Source organism: Labrus bergylta, chromosome 2 (assembly GCF_963930695.1).
Source record: "Labrus bergylta chromosome 2, fLabBer1.1, whole genome shotgun sequence".
Classification (NCBI taxonomy): Eukaryota; Metazoa; Chordata; class Actinopteri; order Labriformes; family Labridae; genus Labrus; species Labrus bergylta.
The window spans coordinates 35,324,863-35,349,740 of record NC_089196.1 but is presented as its reverse complement, the minus strand read 5'-3'; the positions used below and the strand labels follow the sequence as shown (position 1 = coordinate 35,349,740).

At 41.5% G+C, this 24,878-nt stretch overlaps 3 protein-coding genes across 4 annotated transcripts in view; 2 read left to right on the top strand and 1 right to left on the bottom strand.

Annotated features, from left to right (window-relative positions):
• LOC136181106 (NLR family CARD domain-containing protein 3-like) overlaps positions 1 to 24,878 on the bottom strand; it is a 494,962-nt gene that overhangs the window by 146,355 nt on the left and 323,729 nt on the right. The gene's annotated exons all lie outside the window — the stretch shown is intronic.
• The window catches only part of LOC136181091 (NLR family CARD domain-containing protein 3-like), a 156,058-nt gene that overhangs the window by 106,919 nt on the left and 24,261 nt on the right, over positions 1 to 24,878 (top strand). The gene's annotated exons all lie outside the window — the stretch shown is intronic.
• On the top strand, positions 208 to 23,114 carry LOC114917447 (NLR family CARD domain-containing protein 3-like). The gene is made up of 12 exons (XM_065961428.1): positions 208 to 296; positions 1,860 to 1,968; positions 2,164 to 2,274; positions 5,149 to 5,227; positions 5,386 to 5,590; positions 5,716 to 7,519; positions 7,626 to 7,799; positions 7,895 to 8,068; positions 8,164 to 8,337; positions 9,038 to 9,205; positions 9,326 to 9,372; positions 22,468 to 23,114. Exons 2-12 carry the CDS (start codon positions 1,892 to 1,894, stop codon positions 23,019 to 23,021), a joined length of 3,567 nt encoding a protein of 1,188 aa, XP_065817500.1. The 5' UTR covers positions 208 to 296; positions 1,860 to 1,891; the 3' UTR covers positions 23,022 to 23,114.

Here is a 24,878-nt window from a genome sequence, read left to right as displayed (position 1 = left end):
ACATTGAAGCCGTGTGGAGTGCCAGTATCAGCCAGCAGTGATTCTACAGCTGCAGTGAGACACGTTTGGCTGAAGGTTCAAGATCACTTTCAGTGTTTTATTACATGTTTAATAAAACTTTGATTTATAAGAAATGTGGGCAGTGTCATTTGAAACCCCGTTGCTATGGTGATAAACATTCTGTGGTTTTTCCTGTTGACGGGACTTTTAACTTTCACTTCCTCCAGTTGTGACACAGATCTGTTCTCCGTGTTGAAGGCAGAGTCCTGTAAAATATTATAATCCTCTGGTTGAAGGTAAGAGACTCTTTTCACTGTTGTTAAGACTCTCTGTTTAATTTAAGTGTCAAAAGAGCTGTAAGCTAACAGTTAGCCACCAGGTTCACTAGCTGCTCTTATTACAGTAGAAGAACAGGGATAGGCCTAAAGATGACTCTCCGTTAGCACGCAGGCTATGCTAACATGCTAAAATGCTAACAGAACAGAGAGCAGAGTGAGGAAGGGGAGTCTGTCCTCTTCAGACAGGACTGAGGGTCTCTGAGTGAGTTCAGTGTAAATCAAACTGCAGCTCTGACACATGAGAGGAGCTGAAACATGAGTCACACTGAGCCACTGTCAGCTTTTATTCTTCATGTGTCAAACACACCAATCATGAAAGAGTGAGTGTGATGTTCAGGAAGTGTTCACAGTCTGCAGTCAAAGTACCAAAGTACTTAGTTCTACGTCTCAGTTCAGCTTTGAGACATTTCTCAGAGTAAAGTTGGATCACTTTGACTTCTGTTGTTAAGATATTAGAAGTTAAACTACACAGTGTGAGTGTTGGACTGTAATCTGATATATGAGCACATTTTTATTCCTGATGTGTTCATGTGTACGATCAGGGCTGGACTGACTATCTGACAAACCACGTATTTTCATGAAGGGCCGACGCACCTTGTGACTGATAATGTTAACTTTTAACACCCGGCCCCTAAAGCAGGCACAGCTGTTCATTGATTGGTGGAGCTAGGTAGACATAAAGCTGCCCCCCCTCCCCCTTCCTCTTTGGATTAAAGGAAGTGAGTCAACATCAGGAAACCACTTCTACACTGAAAGAGGAAGGGGAGGAGGGAGGGGGTCCACTCTCTCAGGCTCACACTCACTGTGCACGCCATGTAAGCGGGAGGAGAGGAGAAATGACAGAGCATTCAGATCCTTATAGATAAGAAAACAGTAGTGAGGGTGAGAAGTTAAACCCTGAAGAACCATGAGAATGTTTATTAATGACATCATACATTTCTTCATACAGACAGACAGACGAAATTTCGACTCAAAGATTAACGCTCACTCTGTGTTACCTCATAGCATGGCATAGCGGTCAAAACAGTGTATGTGCTCTCCGTCCAGCAACACCTGAAAACCAAGTGAAAGTTCCTACCTATAAAGAGTATCACCTTAACCCAAAGGTGACACCTGCTGGAACAATTTGTGTCTTACTCTTCATTCTCCTAAACATGGCTCCTACACAGACTATAATCTGGAAGTCAAATCCATAATCGATGCATCCTTAGTTTTAACATATTCTTCTGCAGCAGTAGTATTAACATGCAGCCACAGGTGGAGGGGAGAGAAGTGTGTGATCACCAGGAAGTCAGTCAAAAGCTTCATGGTGGTTTTGGGGGATACTGCAGTGTTTGCATATCAAGGGGCTGAAAGGATGGTGTGTTCATGGATCACAGGACAGATTGGAGGGTCCAGTCCAAATACAGGACTGCTTATTTTTGTCCCAGTCAAGCTCCATGGAGGACAAGTTTAACTGTGAAGATTCTGATGAAGTTTCATATGAAGATGTAATAACTCTTTATTGATCATTCTTCTCAGAGTGCAGCTCTCCCAGCAGGGGGCGCTGTGCTATGGATCAGTGTGAGGACACAGAGGAGGGAGTCCCTCCCTCTAAAACCTCTCTGTGTGAGGAACATGAAGCTCTGAGGTGAGGATCTCTAACTGTCCATGACTCTTCTTCATGTCACAGCTCAACACTCACATCTCTCCTCCTTCATCATCATCATCATCATCATCAACACCATCATCATCATCATCATCATCATCATCATCATCAACACCATCATCATCACTGTCTCATCTGCTGCTCACAGTAACTAATAATGTTGTTTGTTTGTATCAGGATGCAGGAACAGAGACCAGACTCTCCTGGACCCAGCTGTGTGTCCATGAAGAGTGACTGGTCTATGGGTTGCTTTATTAACTTTAAAGATGGACGTCCTGCTGATGGAAGGTGAGATCTGAAATTGACAAAGAGCTCTGTTCTGCTTTTCTGTAGGCTCACTCTTTCATCCTCAGCCATTTACATCACTCTCAGTCTTCAGTCCATGTTCACCTCTCCCAGGACTCGTACTTTTCTCCTGTTTCTCCTACTTCTCCACCAGAGGTCCTCAGAATTCACCTCCTTCTCTTCTAGGTTTCAATAGCCCAGACCTTCCCCTCTACTCTACTCACCTGTCTTCATTTTCCTCATCAGCTTCATTTAGTTTTCTCACCACTTCATGATCATTGTGTGCTTTGGTTCTATCTTGTGTTTTTTCTTTTGAAGTGTTTGTATTTGAACCCTGACCTGCCTGAAGGCTGTAAAATGTGGAAAAGAATCATTTTATTGCAGCTGTGAGTCCATTTTTTTCTGCATTTGGGTCTTTCCCTGCGCCCTATTTCCCCGACCCTGTCAGAACTTAACCTGCCTGACACAGAACCAGCCGACAGTGTGATGGACTTTATGACTTTAAAGCAAAAACAGCCCTACTAGAAAGAAGCTAAATATTCTTAGACAAAGTCAAAATAATAGGCCAAACCTTAAAAAGAGACAAACCTTAAAAAGATTTATTTTTGGGCTCTTTGTTTAGACGAGACACTAGATAGATTTGTAAATCAAGGAGAGAGAGAATGGGGAATGACATGCAGGAAAGGAGCCACAGGTCGGATTTGAACCTGAGCCCCCCGCTTGGAGGGCTACAGTCTCCTTACATGGGATACACACACTAACCACTAGGCCACCAGCACCCCAATTAAAGCAATTTTAATGAATGAACATTTTAGTTTTTCCCTCAGGTAGAATGAAAGTCCTCTCCTTCCTCACTCCCAATGATGACCAAAACAAACAGACATACTGTCCACAATTTCAGATTTCATTCACTGAGAGTCTGCTTCTGCACGTCCATTTTAAAGACTTAAAAGTAAATATACATTTTATAGTCAGGGCTGGCGCTGCTGTAGAACAGCTCCTAGTTATGCTGCTATAGGCTTAGACTACTGGGGGAGCTGGCACCTTGAGCTCCTATATCTCCCTCCCTCTCTCTCTCTCTCTCTCCCTCTCTCTCTCTTTCTCTCTCTCTCTCTCTCTCTCTCTCTCTCTCTCTCTCTGTGAGATCATATTACTGCATGTTGCTATCTGTAAATCTCAGTTACTAACCACAGCATCTTTCTTAACTGTGTTTATGTTTAAGTCGACTTCTGTTCACTTTAATTTCATCAGTCTAAAGAATTTGAGGACAGACACAGTGTTGGCTGTATTCTGAGTGAGATACTGTTCTAATAGAAACAGAGAGAACTGTGGAGAACCTCACCTCTGCCTCCTGATTACTGATTATCCATCTGCCAGTTTAAACTGGAACAATCTGATTAAAAATGATCTTTGAAACAAGATCCAGGGTGTGGTTAAAACGATGAGTAGGTTCGTTTACACCCTGGGTGAAACCAACAGAGTCTAATAATGACATAAAAGCTGTGCTAAGGCTATCATTATCAACATCCACATGGATATTGAAGTCACCTACAACAATTATTCTATCACTGCTAAGGACTAAATTTGATAAGAATTCTGCAAATTCAGATAGAAATTCAGAATATGGGCCAGGAGGGCGGCAAACTACAACAACTAGAACTGGCTGAAAGGTTCTTGAGACTGGATGTGAAAGACTAAGAACAAGGCTTTCAAAAGAAGAACAATTCAGCTTTGGTCGAGGGTTAACTAGAAGACTAGAATTTTTTTTTTTTTTTTTAAAAGATCCTGAGAGCACTGAGCTGTTATTGGTTGTGGGGTGTAACAGAGAATCTATTGTCCTGAAAAGATGTCTGGGGCTGTTTATCAGGTTTGAGAAATATTCTTGTCTTGATTTTCGGATGGCTTTGTTGTAGTCTTTTATTGCTTCTACAAGTATATTTTTATCAATTTCTATTTTTGTTTTGCAGTCTGCAGTCTCTCTTAAGTGCATTGGTTGCATTGTTTTTCCATGGAACAATCTTTTTTGTTTTTACTGTCTTAGTTGTGATTGGAGAGCAGGCATCAAGCACTGTCCTCAGTTTATAATTAAAATCGGTAACAAGTTGTTCACAGGATGATGGTAAGGTGGTATTTCTGTAAGATGTTCTGTAAGAGTTGTGGCTACTTCAGGGGTAATGTGCTGTTTGTTAACTGTACGTTCTATTGCACCTGGAGGAGAGTGATAAAAACTGTTAAAAAAATATGTCGGCCCGCACCGGCTACAGGTGGCTGACTAACTACTGCTGCATACGATGACTCTGACTCAGCTGTGCGGAGCCATCTCTCTAACTCAGACACCCTCGCCTCCAAAGCTAAAAATAAACTACATTTCTTAGATTATCACTAAAGGAGGACGAGGAGTAACTTAACATCTGACACGTAGAGCAGGAGAGAGCAGGAGAGGGAAAGACAGAAAACAAAGCCATTGTAAATAAAGCTAACTGCTAAGCTAGGCTAAGAGTAGGTAGCTAAAATAAACAAAACTTTTAAGCAGGTTTGTCGCTAGAGAGAAAGAATGCTTTTCGATGACTTCTGTTTGTCTGAACGTACAGTGTGTTGGAAACAACAGTCGTAAGAAACTAGGCAAAATTAACAATTAAGCTTTTAGCTTTTAGCTTTTAGCTCTAACGATCAGCACTGAACAACACAATACAGCGGAGAACAGGAAGTTATGCAATACACTCACCTGTAGTACGTAGCACGTAGCAGCCCCTGATGGAAGGTGAGAATAAAAAATCAAGTTAATGTTATGTCTCTGTTGTTTAAAGACTCATATCTTGGCTCAGAGTTTCATTATATATATCCCGTTGTTTTCTTGTGTAATATGTCCTGTCACAGAGTTCAACAGGAGAGCTCCAACGTTCACAGAAATCAATCAGACCAGCAGAATCCAACAGACCTGGACTCCATCTTTATGGTGTGTTCAACACACTGTTAATTAATATACTACCATTACAATAATTTAATGCTAAGTTATTGTTCTGTTTAGACCAGCTGACCTTCAGACTGACAGATGAACCACATGTTGAGTTCTACCAGTTTGTATTAAATATCCAGTGTCTCCTTCTGTTCCAGCTGCTGGAGGAGAACATCATCACCTTTGTGAAGAACGAGCTGAAGAGAGTCCACAGGGTTCTGAGTCCAGACTACCCAGAATGCTTAGAGAGTCAGAGTGAGGATGAAGAGCAGGGGAGAAGCTGTAAAGAGGCATTTTTGAAGATCACTCTCCACTTCCTGAGGAGAATGAAGCAGGAGGAGCTGGCTGACTGTCTGCAGAGCAGTAAGAACATTTTAACAGATTTAGTATTTTAGAAAAAGGACAAAGAGGTTTAAAATTCCAAACTCAGATAGTCATGTCATCTATATCAGGATCTGTTCATTGATTTCAGTTCTTTCTTTATTCAGGAACGTTTGGTGCAGTGTGCCAACAAAAACTCAAATCTAACCTGAAGGAGAAGTTCCAGTGTGTGTTTGAGGGGATTGCTAAAGCAGGAAACCCAACCCTTCTGAACCAGATCTACACAGAGCTCTACATCACAGAGGGAGGGACTGGAGAGGTCAATGATGAACACGAGGTCAGACAGATTGAAACAGCATCCAGGAAACCACACAGACCAGAAACAACCATCAGACAAGAAGACATCTTTAAAGCCTCACCTGGAAGAGATGAACCAATCAGAAGAGTGATGACAAAGGGAGTGGCTGGCATCGGGAAAACAGTCTTAACACAGAAGTTCACTCTGGACTGGGCTGAAGACAAAGACAACCAGAACATACACTTCACATTTCCATTCACTTTTAGAGAGCTGAATGTGCTGAAGAAGAAAAAGTTCAGCCTGGTGGAACTTGTTCATCACTTCTTTCCTGAAACCAAAGAAGCAGGAATCTGCAGGTTTGAAGAGTTCCAGGTTGTGTTCATCTTTGACGGTCTGGATGAGTGTCGACTTCCTCTGGACTTTAAAAACAACGAGACCCTGACTGATGTCACAGAGTCCACCTCAGTGGATGTGCTGCTGACTAACCTCATCAGGGGGAAACTGCTTCCCTCTGCTCACCTCTGGATAACCACACGACCTGCAGCAGCCAATCAGATCCCTCCTGAGTGTGTTGACATGGTGACAGAGGTCAGAGGGTTCACTGACCCACAGAAGGAGGAGTACTTCATGAAGAGATTCAGAAATGAGGAGCAAGCCAACAGAATCATCTCCCACATCAAGACATCCAGAAGCCTCCACATCATGTGCCACATCCCAGTCTTCTGCTGGATCACTGCTACAGTTCTGGAGGATGTGCTGAAGACCAGAACGAGAGGTGAGCTGCCCAAGACCCTGACTGAGATGTACATCCACTTCCTGGTGGTTCAGTCCAAACTGAAGAACATCAAGTATGATGGAGGAGCTGAGACAGATCCACACTGGAGTCCAGAGAGCAGGAAGATGATTAAGTCTCTGGGAAAACTGGCGTTTGAGCAGCTGCAGAAAGGAAACCTGATCTTCTATGACTCAGACCTGACAGAGTGTGGCATCGATATCAGAGCAGCCTCAGTGTACTCAGGAGTGTTCACACAGATCTTTAAAGAGGAGAGAGGACTGTACCAGGACAAGGTGTTCTGCTTCATCCATCTGAGTGTTCAGGAGTTTCTGGCTGCTCTTCATGTCCATCTGACCTTCATCAACTCTGGAGTCAATCTGATGCCAGAAGAACAAACAACATCCTGGAGGTCTAAAGGATTCAGAGAAAAACCTGACCCAACACATTTATATCAGAGTGCTGTGGACCAGGCCTTACAGAGTCCTAATGGACACCTGGACTTGTTCCTTCGCTTCCTCCTCGGTCTTTCTCTAGAGACCAATCAGAATCTCATACAAGGGCTGCTGACACACACAGGAAGTGGCTCAAAGACTAATCAGAAAACAGTCAAGTACATCAAGGAGAAGATCAGTGAGGATCTGTCTGCAGAGAAAAGCATCAATCTGTTCCACTGTCTGAATGAACTGAATGATCGTTCTCTAGTGGAGGAGATCCAACAGTCCCTGAGATCAGGACGTCTCTCCACAGATAAACTGTCTCCTGCTCAGTGGTCAGCTCTGGTCTTCATCTTACTGTCATCAGAAAAAGATCTGGACGTGTTTGACCTGAAGAAATACTCTGCTTCAGAGGAGGCTCTTCTGAGGCTGCTGCCTGTGATCAAAGCTTCAAACAAAGCTCTGTACGTGCTCACATAACTATCCAGTTCAAATGTAGTTCTCTTCATTCAGAAATAACAACTATAGTTTGTAATTGCTTTCATTTGTGTTCTTCTGAATCCTCTTCAGGCTGAGTGGTTGTAGCCTCTCAGAGAGAAGCTGTGAAGCTCTGTCCTCAGTCCTCAGCTCCCAGTCCTCTAGTCTGAGAGAGCTGGACCTGAGCAACAACAACCTGCAGGATTCAGGAGTGAAGCTGCTGTGTAGTGGTTTAAAGACTCTACACTGTTCACTGGAAATGCTCAGGTAAGGACTTATTCATGTGAAAGTTTACCCAATAAGCTTAAATGTACTTAGTTTATTTGATATTTTGATTAACTTACCAAACATATCCTCTTCAGGCTGAGTGGTTGTAACCTCTCAGAGAGAAGCTGTGAAGCTCTGTCCTCAGTCCTCAGCTCCCAGTCCTCTAGTCTGAGAGAGCTGGACCTGAGCAACAACAACCTGCAGGATTCAGGAGTGAAGCTGCTGTGTAGTGGTTTAAAGACTCTACACTGTTCACTGGAAATGCTCAGGTAAGGACTTATTCATGTGAAAGTTTACCCAATAAGCTTAAATGTACTTAGTTTATTTGATATTCTGATTAACTTACCAAACATATCCTCTTCAGGCTGAGTGTCTGTAACCTGTCAGAGAGAAGCTGTGAAGCTCTGTCCTCAGTCCTCAGCTCCCAGTCCTCTAGTCTGAGAGAGCTGGACCTGAGCAACAACAACCTGCATGATTCAGGAGTGAAGCTGCTGTCTACTGGATTAAAGAGTCCACTCTGTAGACTGGACACTCTCAGGTTAGTGTGCTGCTGATCCACATTATTCATCTAAGATCACGTTTTCTTGATGAATCATTTATTAAATGGGCCTTGGTGGTGGTTTAAAGTTTTACTGTATGTTTCCACATTAAAGCTGTAAAGCTCTGAGCTCGTTCTATAGCTCTCAGTCTTTTAGTCTGAGGAAGCTGGACTGGAATAAAGAAAGTTAAATATGAAGTTCTTTCCCCACCAACAAACAAACCATGGATAATGTTTGGAACATAAAGAACTAAAGAATCTTTATTTCAGATGAAACAGTTCAGAACTGTTTCTACATCACTGCTGATGTCAAAGCAGTCTGTGTGTTTATCTCACGCTCTGTCTTACCTTCACTATTTGTCACCAGAGTAAATATTGATTAGTATCAGATTATGAAGTCTATTCTGTTCAGCTGCATGGTTATGACGGGATGTTACTGGTAAAACAGAGAAGAATGAACCAATGGATGTTAAGCATATTGTGTGTGTGTGTGTGTGTGTGTGCGTGTGTGCGTGTGTGCGTGTGCGTGTGCGTGTGCGTGTGTGCGTGTGTGCGTGTGCGAGTGTGCGAGTGTGCGTGTGTGCGTGTGTGCGTGCGTGTGCGTGTGCGTGTGTGCGTGTGTGCGTGTGCGAGTGTGCGAGTGTGCGAGTGTGCGTGTGTGCGTGTGTGCGTGTGTGCGTGTGTGCGTGTGTGTGTGTAGTCTGTCAGGTTGTCTGATCACAGAAGAAGGTTGTGCGTCTCTGGCCTCAGCTCTAAGCTCCTCCCCCCTGAGACATCTGGACCTGAGCTACAATCATCCAGGAGAACGAGGAGAGAAGCTGCTGTCTGCTGGACTGGAGGATCCACACTGCAGACTGGAGACACTGAGGTACAGACAGACACACAGAAGCTGTCTCACTGTTTCTGAATGATGAACTCTGCTTCTTGTCTGATGCTGGATTTAAATGAAGATGTATGAAATAGATTCTGATCTGGTTTCTTCCTCCAGGTTGGACCATAGTGGACTGCACAGACTGGATCCTGGTCTGAGGAAGTGTGAGTGTGTTTTCATTTCTCTTCATCAGAACACAGCAGCACATGTTGGAGTGTAGAAGAGTAAATGCTCTTGAACAATCAGACAGAGACTATGGCTTGTGAATAGAGGATTTGTTTATTTCTCTCGGAGAAGGTAAGGAGAGTGGTTCTGTCAACACACACAACAACAGGTATCAGGTTTCTGCTGTGCACGTGTGATTTGTTGTGATGATGGCGCCGGTCAGACACTACAGTGGGCATAGCATGGTCAGTGTAAACAAACTTGCATCGGGCAGCCCTATGCACGTAGTGAGGACGGCGCAGGAGTCCAAAAGATTTAATGGAAGCAAGGTTGTCCGGAGAGAAGTGGCAGGCGAGATTCTGGAGTTGCAGAGCGGAGTATGTTAGTAGTACCATGTCCGCAGCAGGGAGAGCAGCTGCTAGCCGCAGGCTGAAAACCGCTTGCTACCGGGCGCCAGCCGAGGTCAGGAAAACCGCAGGAATGAGAGCCAAACCAGGATAAGGAAAGGACCAATTTTGTGGCAGACGGGGGACCCGTCTGGACACAATCTGAGCAGGAGAGCAGCAGCCGGCAGTCTGGTTGTCAGGCAGGCCTCTTCACCGCCAGCAGCCGAGCCAGAGTAGGGGGGAAGCAGCAGCCAGCGGTAGCCAACAGGTGGCGCAGGGCGACGGGTCCAAGCAAGGTAGGGAGCCGACGTGGCCGACGAAGAAGGACGGTCCACCAATAAGGCAGGCGAGGGTCCAGTGATCACAGACTGGTGAGGATATCCTGATAGCTGTGCGAGAAGCTAACAGCTGATCGGCGGCTAGCGCTAACAGCTGATCGTCATAGATGGTGAGTAGCTGTCAGTTTACACAAACTGAAAGCAGCAGCAAAGTCGATCTGTTTGCAGACTGTTAGTAGAGGATAAGTAGGAGGGAGAAGCATAGATAGCACAAAAGAAACACCATTTTTGTCACGGATCGTGAAGCGGCGACATACACGCCAGCGTCCTCGCTCAACCGGAACTTTTATAACATCCCAATCATCCTTTTATGGGCAATCAACACACTGAGCAATTACAACATGTGTGCTATATGAAGACCATTTCCTAGAAGTTTCCTGGACAGACAACTGGTCTCTTAACAGGAAAGAGTGTGTGTGTGTGTGTGTGTGTGTGTGTCTTGTGTATCAGAACATGATCTTATGACTTGGCTAAATTCAGAGGTTAGATAACTATTGGTTTGTGCCTGCTGCTGTCCAGATTGTGTTTCTGTTATGATTAAACCTTTCAAACTACAACAGGATGAGGGCTGGAAGTAACACAAAGTGATGATAAAAGTGAGGGTGATGGAAACTCATGAGAGTTTAAATATGAAATAAAAAATGTAAACTGAAATAAAAGTGATAATCCAGTGAATAGAAAATCACCATTCATCACATCCAACAGAAATGTATATTTTAAAACATGCAGTTTTTGTGACATTTCACATTTTCATGTTGGCTGCTGGCCGGCTGCTCGTAGTCTAGCTCGTGGAGCTCATCAACTTTAAAAACAGCAGAAATCATTTTTGATTTAACGTTTGATGTGGATTTCCTTGTTGTTGACATGTTTGATGATGAAGAAATTCCCCGTTGACACTGACTTGCTTACATAATGATCATTTTATTGACAAACAAGTTACAGCATCGCCAGGCTCGCCATGGTTCGACCTGGGAGAGACACAGCCAAAAGTGATCTCTCCCCTTACACACAGAAACTCTGGTATTTATGGACACACCTCACAGGAGAACAACATAGGGACATCTGTTTGTTTTCAGGACACCCCTCTTCATACAACTGCAGGGGTTTCTGTCTTAGTCATATGTATGTCATATGTATGTCATAAACTCAAAGGACAACACAGGTCACAGATACAATCTCTTGTCCAGAAGTCCCTGGGCAACTCTCTGGATACAGGGGCCCCATTGTACACATTCCACTGAGAGGGCTCCTAAATCTCCTTCAGATACTCCTGATGCGCCCATTGTAAACTTATATTACCTCTGTCCTGGTTACATCAGACACTTCATAGTCCCCCCTAGCGAGACTATAGTCTCGCAAACAAGAAATTATACAATTATGATGTTAATTAGCCTCATACGAATCACTTCTGTCCATGCTTAACCTTAGTAATATAGTAAAATTTTTATTTGTGGAGTGTGAGAGCGAAAAACCCATCAAGCAGCTATCTCTCTTTATTATCCATCAAACAATCTAGACAGGAAAACTCTCTCACGGTTCCTCTACCCCAGGCAACCACCTATGGTACTCCAAACCAATTAAAAAGAAAAGGGTTATGAAAACTTTTTTAGGATGATATATAAATGCACACATTCAAAACCTCAGAAATAAAATCTAAAAATTGTCCAAAGTCAGGCTGGTCGACCCATCGCACCTTCCAATGGACCTCTCCCTACCTAACACCACTTTCCCTAAGGATCGATAAAGAAAGAAAACACCTGAGGTCCCAATATATGCATCCTATACAGTTCCAGAAAAATATGTCTTGCTAAAAATATCTACTATAAAGTAAAACATACAAAAATATTTATCAATATTACAAGTTACATTGTAATAAACCTTCAATGATTTTTCAATCGAAAACCCCTCATCATGATGTCTTCATTCAGGTTTCCGTTGTCCATTTCCATCCTCCATTTTCTTAAGTTTGGTTGTTTCAACTCCATTAATCTGGAAGGATCTCTGGACAATCAGCCACCCTCACATTGGTCTCCCAAATATCATCCTAGGAAGAAAAATCAACAACCAGTATCTTTGTACATACAAAACCATCACAGATATTCATTTTTGTATCATACTTTCACATTATTCCCCTACATGATTAACATATACATGATTAATATACATGATTAAAATATTCAATTCCCCCCTTTTATCAATTCACTTCCAGTTCAAAATAATAGTGAGTCTATGTTGAATTCAGATATTCAAAAATGGATATTTCTCTCCAATCTCTATGACCTCCTCACCTTCACTTAGGTCATTACCACTCAGTAGCCACAAGAATCTGAAACACTATAGATCCTATTGGTCCTAATTGTTATTGCATCCAAACATTCACAGACCATCCTGCTCTTTCTGATGGACCAAATGAATTCCTAATTAGTTTCAAAGCATCTATGACACTAGTCATATTGTCAGTGGCATCAGGAATCAAAGTATAACAGGCTTCTCCAGTTAGATTCAAAGCTACACAGAGGCCACCTTGTTTGGCCAAAATGTAATCAAAAGCCATGTCATGTTTCAGCAACGTCAATCGATGACTCCTCTGAGTATTCGACAAATATTCAAAACCTTTTATGGTCTCGTTTGCAAAACCTTGCAGGGTATATGTAATATTATCAATATGATCAGCTAAGTATGTAACACCATACCATGGAAACAATCCTATTCCCCATTTCTCTCCCAAACTTATCCTCCAATGATAAGACTCCAAGTTGTGAAATTGTGCCAAATCTCTTTTCTTTCTACTGCTAGAGATTGTCGTAGAGTTATCCTCATCAGACCCTTTTCCCTTCTGAATAACAAAAGCATCATACGGAAGTTTCAACTGTGCCATATAACAACATCCAATCCAACCATAAGGTAAAAATAAGTATGCCTTATTGCCACAAATCCACCAGATATCTTTAAATGTTCCTATGGTAAAATTACCCTGTAATATCTTCATACTGATAAAGGAGATTTATATATGATAAGTTCTTCAACCAAGCACAATTCCCTTGAGGTGTAAATAGATGCACCGACACGGCCATCCAATAATCATATGGTGCTTGTTGCTTAAATACCAACCACGATAGCGCATAATTTTGACATTTAGAAGTTAAAGGTTCTGGTACCGTCTCTAGAATTGAAGGCCATGTGCCTGGTGCTGGAACTCTCACGACACACGGACCACTCAAATTACTAGCCAATCTAACAGAGTGAGTCAACTGTTGGTACCACATATTTCTACTTGCCCACGGGTCTGCAATTTGCAACACCGAGGAATCAAACCCATAAGCTTTCCATTGGGTTTCACGCTTCTCTAATGCATGAAGATGTTTAGTCATGACTTCTGATGTTCCGTCAGCATTTACAAAATCATCAATCAGATTCGACATAGTCATCTGAATTGTTTCAGCTGCCTTAACTAATGTAGATGTAGCAATAGATGTCAACATCATACCTACTGACTTTGTAGACACCGAAGAACTCATCATTGTTTCGTTGATAGTAGATCCCATCTTTACAACCTCACTTGTAAAATTACTCGCAGCTAGAGTAGTAACCAAAGTTGATACGTTAATACTACTAGTTATTCTCTGAGCTACAGTAGTAGACATCATCTGTTCATCAGTCACCCTTGGAGTGACTAGTTGCTTTTGAACCTCTTTAGCCACCGTAACTACTTCAATAGGATCTAGGCCTTCTACCACAAGCATTATCTTACAAGTTCTATACCCTTTTACCCAATAATTGTGATATGGTACAAATTTAAACTCTGGATCCAAATAAGTGCATGCATATTCTCCCTGATCTTCCCCTGTTACATTGATTAGGACAAGTGTACAGTCGTCTACAACCCTAAACAACCTTATGTGATTATACAAAATATACTTTCTTTGATCACGAGGCACACTATTAATTTCAGGTCCTGTTAGCACTATTTCTTCACCACGAGCATTTTTCCCATTAGGGGAATTATTACCATCATTATTCCATTTTCCACATTTACATGGAAGGCGTGCTGAATTCCCTAACGTAGCTTTAATCACAATGTTTACAGGAATTTGAGTTGTAGAAATCATCTGAGGCTCAGCTGTATTTAGACGCAATATCTCTGTGACGTCAGTAACCTTCAGTTTTGAAAAGGTGGATGTCTGCTTTATTTTCTCAATCAGCGGAAGAGTTGATATGGTAGTTGACAGTTTTCCTACTTCAACAACCAGGGGTTTTACAATTCTAGTTTCATTTAGTACCACTAAAGTCACAATACTGTTTCTGTAACCTAACCCCAATTGGACACTATGCTCTCCCATATTTACTAATTTTGGGTCATAATATGTACACTTATAGTCACCTTGATCTTCAATCTGAGATCTACGTAAATAAAGACTACAGTCTCCCTTAATCTTTGACCTTCTTCGGGTTGGCCTTGGACTCCTTGGTCCAACTGGGTCTGTGAATTTTCCTGTAGAGGCATCACAGCCCTCTGGAGTCTTTGACTCATGCTCCTGAAAAATAGATTCTGTTGTTTTTGGGACATGTTGTAAATCAATGTCACCAAATCGTCTTTCTTGCTCATGGTCTGACAAGTCATCCCTGACATCATCAAAAGTGTAATCAAAATCATCATGTATAGCCCCAACATGGTCAATCCCTTCTTCCGGATCGTGACCTTGGGGGTCTGCACGAACCTCTGCTGCTTCTGCAGCTTCTGTTGGCTCTCTTTCGCTTTCAACATCTCGGTTCTGTGATCGTGGAACCTCTTCTGTTGGCGCTTTAACACAATGTGATAAATGATACCAGGTAGGAGACCCTTTAACCTGGACTGCAGTTCCCGTACTGCAGACTACTTCAAATGGTCCTTCGCAGCGTTCATTAAACCACTTCCTCCTAAATACCTTCACGAATACCTTGTCTACAGGTTGCACTGCATTCGTCTTTTGCTCATCGAGTCTTTCTTGCACCTCCTCTCGTTTTTGTCTATCAGAGACATATGTGTGTATTCTCTTATGTAAAGCAGCCATGTAATTAACATACACTCGCATTTCATCTTCTAAAAGGGCTAAACTTGGACCCTTACCACTTGTACGCAAACAAGGTGTCGGCATCCGTCTGCCCATTGCCAACTCATGGGGTGTCATGCGCAAATCACGGAGCCCACTTGAACGACACACCATTAATGCCAATGGAAGCGCTTCCACCCAATTCAAACCTGTGTGTTGGCAGATTTTAACAATGCGGTTTTTAACACACCATTCATTTTTTCACAAGCACCTTGGCTTTGCTGATGATTAACAGCTCCTAGACGTTGTTTAATTCCCAATTTTTGCAGAATTAGTCTACTGTTTTATTCACAAACTCTTTCCCATTATCTGAGGATATGCAGTCTGGGAGTCCCCACCTGCTTATAACCTCACAACACAAAAACTTGAAAACTTGGCAGCAGACTGAGCATCTTTCCGCTTGGTTGGACAGGCCTCAACCCATCTTGAAAATCTATCCACAACAACTAGCATATAGGACTTATTGGCGTCCTAACATTGTTTTTTTAGACAAATAGTACACCTGCTTATGACATAATCAATCTGCTCATGCAAATACAGTACCCAAAAACCATACTTTCTCTTAATCTTTTTCCTAACTCCCCCCTTGCACCATGGGCTAACCCATGTGCTTTCTGGATCATCAGACCTAGCAGGTCTAACAATTTCCTTCACTGAGCATTCACTTATCTCTCTACTTCCTGAACCTTCACTATTCTACCTTACAATTCCTTCAACATAAATCTAACTCCTTGACCTTTCCTGTAAACAACAGAAAAGTCCTCTCCAACCTCAACATCCACCTATACTCCTCTGAAATCTCCTCTAAACTTCCTCTGTTCTTTCTAAACTTCCTATCTGTGGTTGGTCAAAAACTGACTGTGGAAAAGGTGCAGTGGGGATCATGGATAACAGCTGAGATAGCTGATACTAGATCTGGTCATGCTGCGGCTGTGGTGGTAATTGATTTGGTTGATGCTGACTTTGCATAACCACAGCTTGTTTCATCTCCTTCTTATTATCAACCAGCTGTAGTTGGTTAAGTTTTCTAAGAGTCTCCTGGTCCTGTTTCTTCTGGACTGGTAGATTCACTTATGTTCACAAGGCATCTATTTATAGACCTCTCAATCTCTCTTAAAATCCTGCATCCATCATCTTCCACCCCTGCATCGGCTGCTAGCTGGTGAAGATATGTAGGACCTTCTCTCTCTGGGTCTCCATCACTATCACTCTCATCTGTGACGTGATAGTTGCCCTCCTGTCTAATCACTGGGAGCTGAGGATAAACATCAGTAAACTTCACTTCCTTCTCATAAGGCGGGCGCTTCTTTACTAAGGCAGTATGTGAGAAGGGTGTGTTAACCTTCTCCATTAACTTTCCTGCTTCCTTATCATTTTTCTTTATTGCTTGCATACTTCTGTTCCTTTTTTCTCTTGCAGCTTCTAACAATTTCTGTCCCTCATTTTCAAACAACTGCAGAATGCCAAGTTCAGTTTGTCTTTTCTCCATACGTCTATTTCCCCTTTTTCTGCTTTACCTTGTATATAGACACAAGCACCTGTATTGTTTTAATCACATCCGGGTTCAAAGTCCCCTCTACTGGCCAAGGCTGGTCAATGTCAGGCCAACGCTTACTCCATTTTTCTTAATATTTTTGGAATATCTTTAACAAGAGGATTAGTCTTCTGTACTACATCAACAGAAGTGATTGCTTTTGTAATTTTGGTGTCCATCTTTGACATTACAATGACCCTCTTAGTTCCTCGTATTGTAAGTCAAACTGTTTAGTCACACTATTTAGAAAGTACTGTTACCACACTTGAAAGTGAATGAATTTGCCAACCCCAAAGGAGACCAAAGCCTTCTTACTATGAAAGCAAAAGCACTTCTTTATCACCTAGTGCATCTAATCACACTTATTTATCTTAAAATTATGGAAATAATGTCAATGTTCCATCTCAAAATAGCCCAGGTCAAGCTAGACCATACTCAAACAATGAAACCAGCATTCACAGCACGCAACTGCATTTGAATCAAATCAACTTTTCCATAAATGATCAATCAAATCAAAAATACTCCATTATTGACCAAATGCTTCAATTAGTCAGTCTGTTGCCAAGAATTCCTCCTATATAATTGTAATGTGATACATAGAAGAAACAATGTAAGCCTCTATGCGAAAACAGACTAAGCATGTATCAAAGATGTTGACTATAAAAAATGTATACACAGATAGAAAAGTTCAGGTGTTTGTTGAAAGAGTTTGTGGATAAAACCGCACTGGCCTTGATCAAGCTGGATTCAGGATCCCTACATGCTGTCATCCGCAAGCTTCCAGTGTTTGTGAAGTACTGCCAGATCTCTCCTCATCTGCCTTTTTGACTGATCCAGTTCAGACACAATCCATCTCCTCCAGTTCTCACACAACATAGTAAAAACAGAGAAGAGAAAAAAGAAACAAAACAAAAGTTGAGTGTCTAAGGGTCACTCTGAATTCATATACACAATGCAATAACAATTCAGTGAAATATGCACACATTATCTCTAATCTCTATCTATTTTTTTTTAATCTATTGCAAAGGCTGTCTCCCTACTGGGGGTGTGTTTTCCTTCCCTCTGTGTCCCACAGAGAGAAGAGAGAGGAGGAAGGGCTCTCTCTCCACTCCTCTTCAAAAGGAGTAATCTAATTGGCTCTCTATGTGAGGCAACGCCTCTTGGACCCACCTCCTAATTTCTCAAGAGCTTCCAGTCTAGCCTGGCTGTCAAAGGGTTAACATCGTCTCCAAACCCTATGGTCCAAACCTAGTGCATTTAATGCACAGACAGGCGCATCTCACCCGTGGGTGCTGTGACACCCCTACTTTCACTAAAATGTACACTTTTTACTAGTGGAGTCATTTAAAAGACTTTTTGGTCAAGTAAGATTTATTAAGTGACATCTAAGCCAATCATAGCTATTTGATTACAGTTGAAGCACAGTAAGGTTACATTTGCATTTAATCCTCCTGTCACTCATCACTGAGTCAGAGCTCAGAGCTCACACATGGAAACATGCTGCATGTAGCATCCTTCTGAAAGAGAGTAAGTCACCCAAACCGAGGTTTTTAAGATAAATCCACCTCACAAAACAGCATAAGTGTAACATTTTCTCCTCTTGGTTGTTATTTTAGCTGTATGTATTTACTCCCATAACTTTACAATGTAGCAGAAGTCCCCTTTGCAGTTTTTCTAAATAAAAGCACATTTTATGTGAAGACCGGAAATAAAGACTAATGCGTAAGGCAATAAGAAAAGCAAAATAATGGCATCACAAAGAACCGTTTTGAATCTGGTTTCTAGACATCTTCACCTATTTTAAACCAAACTATATGTTCTTTTGAACAGACAAAATCCACAGCATAATGTGGTCACACACATACGCTCCAACAGACAGAAAGAGAAGTTCACACTCCAATCAGCCGGCAGTTCTAAACTTTATCAGGAATTTTTCTGTTCTTTTCTCTAATCTTGCTACCTGAATGGGTACAGACTATCCTCGCTGGTCTCTCCACTTCTGTTAAAAACAGATACTATATACACTTATGCTATGTATAAACGTCCTTTATTAGGCTCATGTGTATTTATCAGATTAAACAAACATCCTCTGAGGGGCTCATAGATTTTTATCACTGATGAAGATCAGATAAGTAAAAGTCCTCTGAAACAAAGGCTCATATTTTTTTAACACTGATGAAGCAAAAATGTCCCCTCTTATAAGTTACTAAATCGCCTTTTAACCAATCACCTGCTATATATGCCTATGTATTAATACATCTATTCTATTTATCAATCACACATATACAAGAACATTTCCGGATCAAATACACATCTCCACACCACACAGACCTCTCAAAACCATCCAAATCACAACACAAGAGACAAGACACAGACAGAGACAGAGACAGAGACAGCCACACACACACACACAAACACTTCAGGCTGTACAGAGCTTGCGCGCACACACATTTCAAGAACAGCTGCGCCTCAGCGAGTGCACACATATTTCAGTTCAGATTTTGAAGTCGACTCATTTATAATTTTCCTCTATCAAATTTTTACTTTGGCCAAACTTTTAACAAATTGTCTTTTAACAAATTACTTCACACTGCATGCTTCAATGCACACTTTTTCCTTTACTTAGCGCTTTTTTCCCACTTTTCTCAAAACTCTTATCTTTATTCCTTATCTTCACTTTTCATCTTTTTACTTCTCATCTTTACACTTCTCATCTTTATTTCTTCTCTTTTATTTCTTCTCTTTCATTTACCTACATTATACGTTTATAATTTATCCAAATACCCTGGCCAGGGATCCCCTTTGTTTTATTTTTACTCAAATTTGACTACTTCTTAAAGCCAACTTTCACTTCAGTGTCTAATTTACACATGACTTACTGTTAAGAGGATACGGGCCCTGTCCTTGTTAAACTTGCATAGTTTTTTAGCTAACTGGTCTCGTTACTAGTTGCGCTTATGCTATCATTACCTTTCAACTTTTTATCTCTTCTTCTCTTATTTATCTCTTCTTTATTTTATTCCCCTTTAATTACATACTTTTTAACTCAATAAACCCCAATTTAGACAGAGAATTACTCCAACATCAACACATCATTGCACTTCAGTTCTTTGACAGTGCGGCCAAAATTGCCGGTAGACGACAGAAACAGCTCCGCAATATATGCAGAAAAAAAAGAAAGAAACACTTACGAAGTGATGGAAATAATAAACAAGCTGTGGTCCCCTGCAGAAGGCCCCAACTGATCCTGTTCCGTGACGCCGAAATTGATGTGGATTTCCTTGTTGTTGACATGTTTGATGATGAAGAAATTCCCCGTTGACACTGACTTGCTTACATAATGATCATTTTATTGACAAACAAGTTACAGCATCGCCAGGCTCGCCATGGTTCGACCTGGGAGAGACACAGCCAAAAGTGATCTCTCCCCTTACACACAGAAACTCTGGTATTTATGGACACACCTCACAGGAGAACAACATAGGGACATCTGTTTGTTTTCAGGACACCCCTCTTCATACAACTGCAGGGGTTTCTGTCTTAGTCATATGTATGTCATATGTATGTCATAAACTCAAAGGACAACACAGGTCACAGATACAATCTCTTGTCCAGAAGTCCCTGGGCAACTCTCTGGATACAGGGGCCCCATTGTACACATTCCACTGAGAGGGCTCCTAAATCTCCTTCAGATACTCCTGATGCGCCCATTGTAAACTTATATTACCTCTGTCCTGGTTACATCAGACACTTCACGTTCATTTTCATAAACATGTAAATATGCAGAGTCTCCAACATCAAGTTCTCTCCTCAAAAACATGCAGACGTGAATTCAGTGATGAAATAGAAACAGAATATCTTTAGAGACATAAGCTAGCTCTCCTCCTCGTCTTCTGGCTGTGCAGACAGTAAGGCACACAGCAAAGTCCACGATCACCATAGTACAGGCCAGCGGGAACATCCAACAACAATACACAAGTCAGCTGCAGGCCACCAGGTGGCCAGGTGAGGTCGGGACGGTGTGGCCTACGCCTTAGACAAGCAGAGAAAAACTCAGAAGGACTGAGTTGTCATCTGTCTCTTCAGATTTCGATCTGTTCATCCAGTCCAGTTAAATTTCAATTAAAACAAAAACATGTATGTTGTAGAGCCTAGATTGATGGAAAAGAAATGGTCTCCATGACTTCAGAAACACAGTTTAAAAGTAGTTAGACAGGACAAAGGGACGTGGCACACTCCTGCTGCCATCACATTGTGTGTGACAGTGAAAGTGGAAATGAGGCTCCTGTTTGTGCTGAATGTGACCTCTGAGGACAGAACAGTTGGAGACAGCAGATGGTTCATAGATTCTTTGTGCTGCACTTTGATTAGTCAGACTTTATTCACTGCATGTGTTTGTTGATTTGGATCTCCATTCTTCCTGGCTGCCATGGTAACTCCATTTGAACTTGATTAGAAGTGGATTATTACATTTCAGTGCTGTCAAACATCATTCAGTGCTGAATATGAACTGTAAGTTTGATTGACTCTCAGTAAGTAGGGGTGTAACGGTACACAAACATTTCAGTTCGGTACAGTTCTCAGTTTTGAAGCTTCGGTTTGGTACATTTTCACTACAGTAAAGGGACCTGATGCATTGCTTTTTTTTCTTTATTAGGAACATTTATAATTTCCCTTTTACACATTGGGCTAAGTGCAGCATCGACAGTTCAGACTTGTACACCTGCTCAGGTTACTTTTTAATAACATTTTAAATTAAACATTGTAAAAAAAACATAAAATAAACTTATGCTGCTTCCTTCAACCAAAAGAGTCTCCAATAAATAAAAGACATGAATGAAATAAAGTTTTTTAGAATGAAATGAAGTCATTAATATAGCCTATATATAAAAATATTTCTTTTAAATTACACTTCCACCTTTTAGTTTATGAAGGCAACACTTTTTTGAATGCTCTTTGAGCACATAATAAACCTAATCACATCTGGGACAGTGTAGTTTCAGAACTATTAATATTTCCCTCTGTCGATATAAGAACTTCAATGGCATTTTTTATGGCTTTGGCCCGTTTAGAATTATTAGCAAAAGGCTGTCTGTTTTTTCCTAGTTGCAGTGATGTTTACGTTCGCGTGGTGCCTTTTCAAGTGCTTTAATAAGTTGGACGTGTTGCCTGTGACGTACCCGATGTCCACTGAACAACAACGGCACACTACTCTCATCTTGTCAACGTCTCTTTGTCCATTATTGTGGGAATGGGGAGGGAGGTGTTCATTCTTTCATGCTGCAGGTTATTCTCCCACACAGACGTGTCTCCCCCTCCCCTTTTGCTCTTAGTTTGAGCGGGATCATCGATGAAAATGAAAACAAAACTTAAGAGTAAGTCTGTAAAAAGAACTCCATCCCGGTTATATGCAACTGTCCAGACCAACAGGACTCGAGGAACTACTAATCTGCACAGTTTGCACGGTTTACGTTTGAACTTTTTTACAAGTTATTAACTAAAAGCTGTGTCCCATACCAGCAGCCGCAGCCTTCCTCCACCCTGAGGTGTGCTTCCACTTTGGGGTCCGTGTGGGAACACAGATTAAATCACTTTTGTTCTGCACGTACTCGGATCAGTCCTGTACCGAAACGGTCCGGTCCGAGTACGTGTACCTTTACACCTCTATCAGTAAGTGTCAGTAAAGTTGTTGATGAATGAACAGATGATGACCTGCAGCTGTGTTGTGTCTCGTTCTTTCCATCAGACGCCTGTGAGCTGGAACTGGACACAAACACAGTGAGCAGAAACTTCAAACTGTCTGACAACAACAGGAAGGTGACACATGTGGAGGAGCTTCAGTCATATCCTGATCATCCAGACAGATTTGAACACTGGCCTCAGCTGCTGTGTAGGACTGGTCTGACTGGTCGCTGTTACTGGGAGGTCGAGTGGAGAGGAGATGTTTATGTATCAGTGAGTTACAGAGGAATCAGAAGGAAAGGAAACAGTGATGAATGTTTGTTTGGATTTAATGATCAGTCCTGGAGTCTGAGCAGCTCTGATAGAGGTTACTATGTCTATCACAATAACATAAGAACATGGATCTCTTCCTCCTCCTCCTCCTCCTCCTCCTCTGTCTCTAACAGAGTAGCAGTGTATGTGGACTGTCCTGCTGGCTCTCTGTCCTTCTACAGAGTCTCCTCTGACACACTGATCCACCTCCACACCTTCAACACCACATTCACTGAACCTCTCTATCCTGGGTTTATGTTCTGGTCTCCTGGTTCTTCAGTGTCTCTGTGTGGTCTGTCAGTCTGAGAAACACTGCTGACTGAAGATCAGCTGACTCTGTTCACTCTGTCCAGCTGGTCTGTTTCATGGTTGGGGGGCGTGATAATGGGGGGTGGGGGTGGTAATGGGGGTTAAATGTTCTACATTACAGAAAAACAATGGACCCCCTTCTTTAATGTCTGTATTGTTCTGATCTCACCAATAAAAAACAAGTGACAATTAAACAATTAAAGTCCTCCTCCTGCTGTCTTGATATTGGCAGCAGGAGGAGGAGTCATGGCTCCAGATCTGTTACAAATGGTAAACTTGTCTCTCAGGTGTCTTCCCACAGGCCCTGAAAACAGCAGTCATCAAGCCACTACTAGAAAAGAACAATCTAGACAATAATGAATAATTACAGGCCTATATCAAATCTTCCTATGTTCGGTCAAATGATAGACAAAGCTGTGTTTCAGAAGTTAAATAACTTCTTGATGCTTGGTGCTTTATCTGGCCCTTCTGCACCATAGACTGTAAAAATAATGGACGGGACAAGGTCCCCGGTCTAGTGAAGCTTTTATTTTTAGAGCTCCCCCTACTGACTGGCTGCAGTATAGGTCATAAACCCCGCCTCCTCAATGATAACAGATGGGATGTGGGTCAAACTGTAAAGCTAAAATACTCGTCACATAATTTTTTTCCAAACCTAAACTCTGCTGTGATCATTAGTTATTATCACCCTATATTGTGTTCAAGTGCTCATTTTTCTGTGAAGTTTGTTTTAAATAAGTTATTTGAGGTTGAAAAACGGGATTTTACGTCATATTTGACGATGATTGACAGCCGCATATCTTGCGTAGCTCTCTTTGTAAATAATGTTCACAAAGAGAGCTACGTAGTGAAGGAAAGCCGAGACGCCATTGAATTTTTCCGTTCAGTTTTTTCGTCTTTTTTGAGCTGGCAAAATTAGTTGTTCTGCAGTAAACTGTTCTAACCGACCTGTGGGAGCTAAGGGATCTTTGCAGTTTTTTCGGTAAGTAAAAAAGTGATTTATGTGTCATTGGTTGGTTAAAGTCGTTATCTAGCTAGCTAACACATAAGCAGTCTAAGGTTAGCTGAAATGTTGTAAAGCTAGGTTACTTATCCGGCATGATTTATCTTGTTATTTTATTTTTTAACATGAGCAAACCTAATAACTGACATGCTATGTTTCTTGATATTGTTATATCGTTATTGTGATTTAAATTGTATTTAAAACCAAGAATCGTATTATAAAATCCACTCATAGATGCGGTTCATTGACTGTACAGTTATTTTACAGCAAAAATAAAAACATCTGGTAAAGTCTCAAAAAAGTATCGAGGGCAAAAACAAAGCCAAATAATTTAAATCTGGCCTGCATCATTACTAATGTGTACATGTTTACAGTCTGAGTGATAAGTGGGCTAAACAGAGAGTAACAGGTTTTACTTTCACCGTGCAGGCTGAAATTCATAGTACTATATACGAGGGTAGAATAGTTCTCTATGTATCCAGATAAAACTAAAGGTAAGATGTGATTTAATATAACTGTTACTGATTTAAGAGACTAACCGAAACGTGAACGCAAACATCAACAACCTGCGGCGGCTTAATGTAATATTAACCGAGCATCATGCTGCTTAAACGTGATAAATATTCTGCATTGTCTTCCACACACGACCAATTCAACAGTCACAAGTTGATCATATTGTAAATTTAATGATGCTCATTGAGAAATTGTTCTAAAAAATGTTTCGGTGATTGTGACTGTGTCTGTATTTAACACTGTTGAAAGGAAGGTGTTAATGCAGGAGACCAGTGTTACACACAACATGCTGCTGTTATGTGAGTTAGGAGGAGACATAGGAGGAGACAATAAAAGAA

Bases quoted from the DNA above. Each gene is read 5' to 3' on its own strand.
- LOC114917447 (XM_065961428.1), top strand. From the start codon at position 1,892: ATGGATCAGTGTGAGGACACAGAGGAGGGAGTCCCTCCCTCTAAAACC. The intron at 2,275-5,148 runs GTGAGATCTGAA...GTCCTGTCACAG, and splicing joins GGACGTCCTGCTGATGGAAG to AGTTCAACAGGAGAGCTCCA. The intron at 8,338-9,037 runs GTTAGTGTGCTG...GTGTGTGTGTAG, and splicing joins TGTAGACTGGACACTCTCAG to TCTGTCAGGTTGTCTGATCA.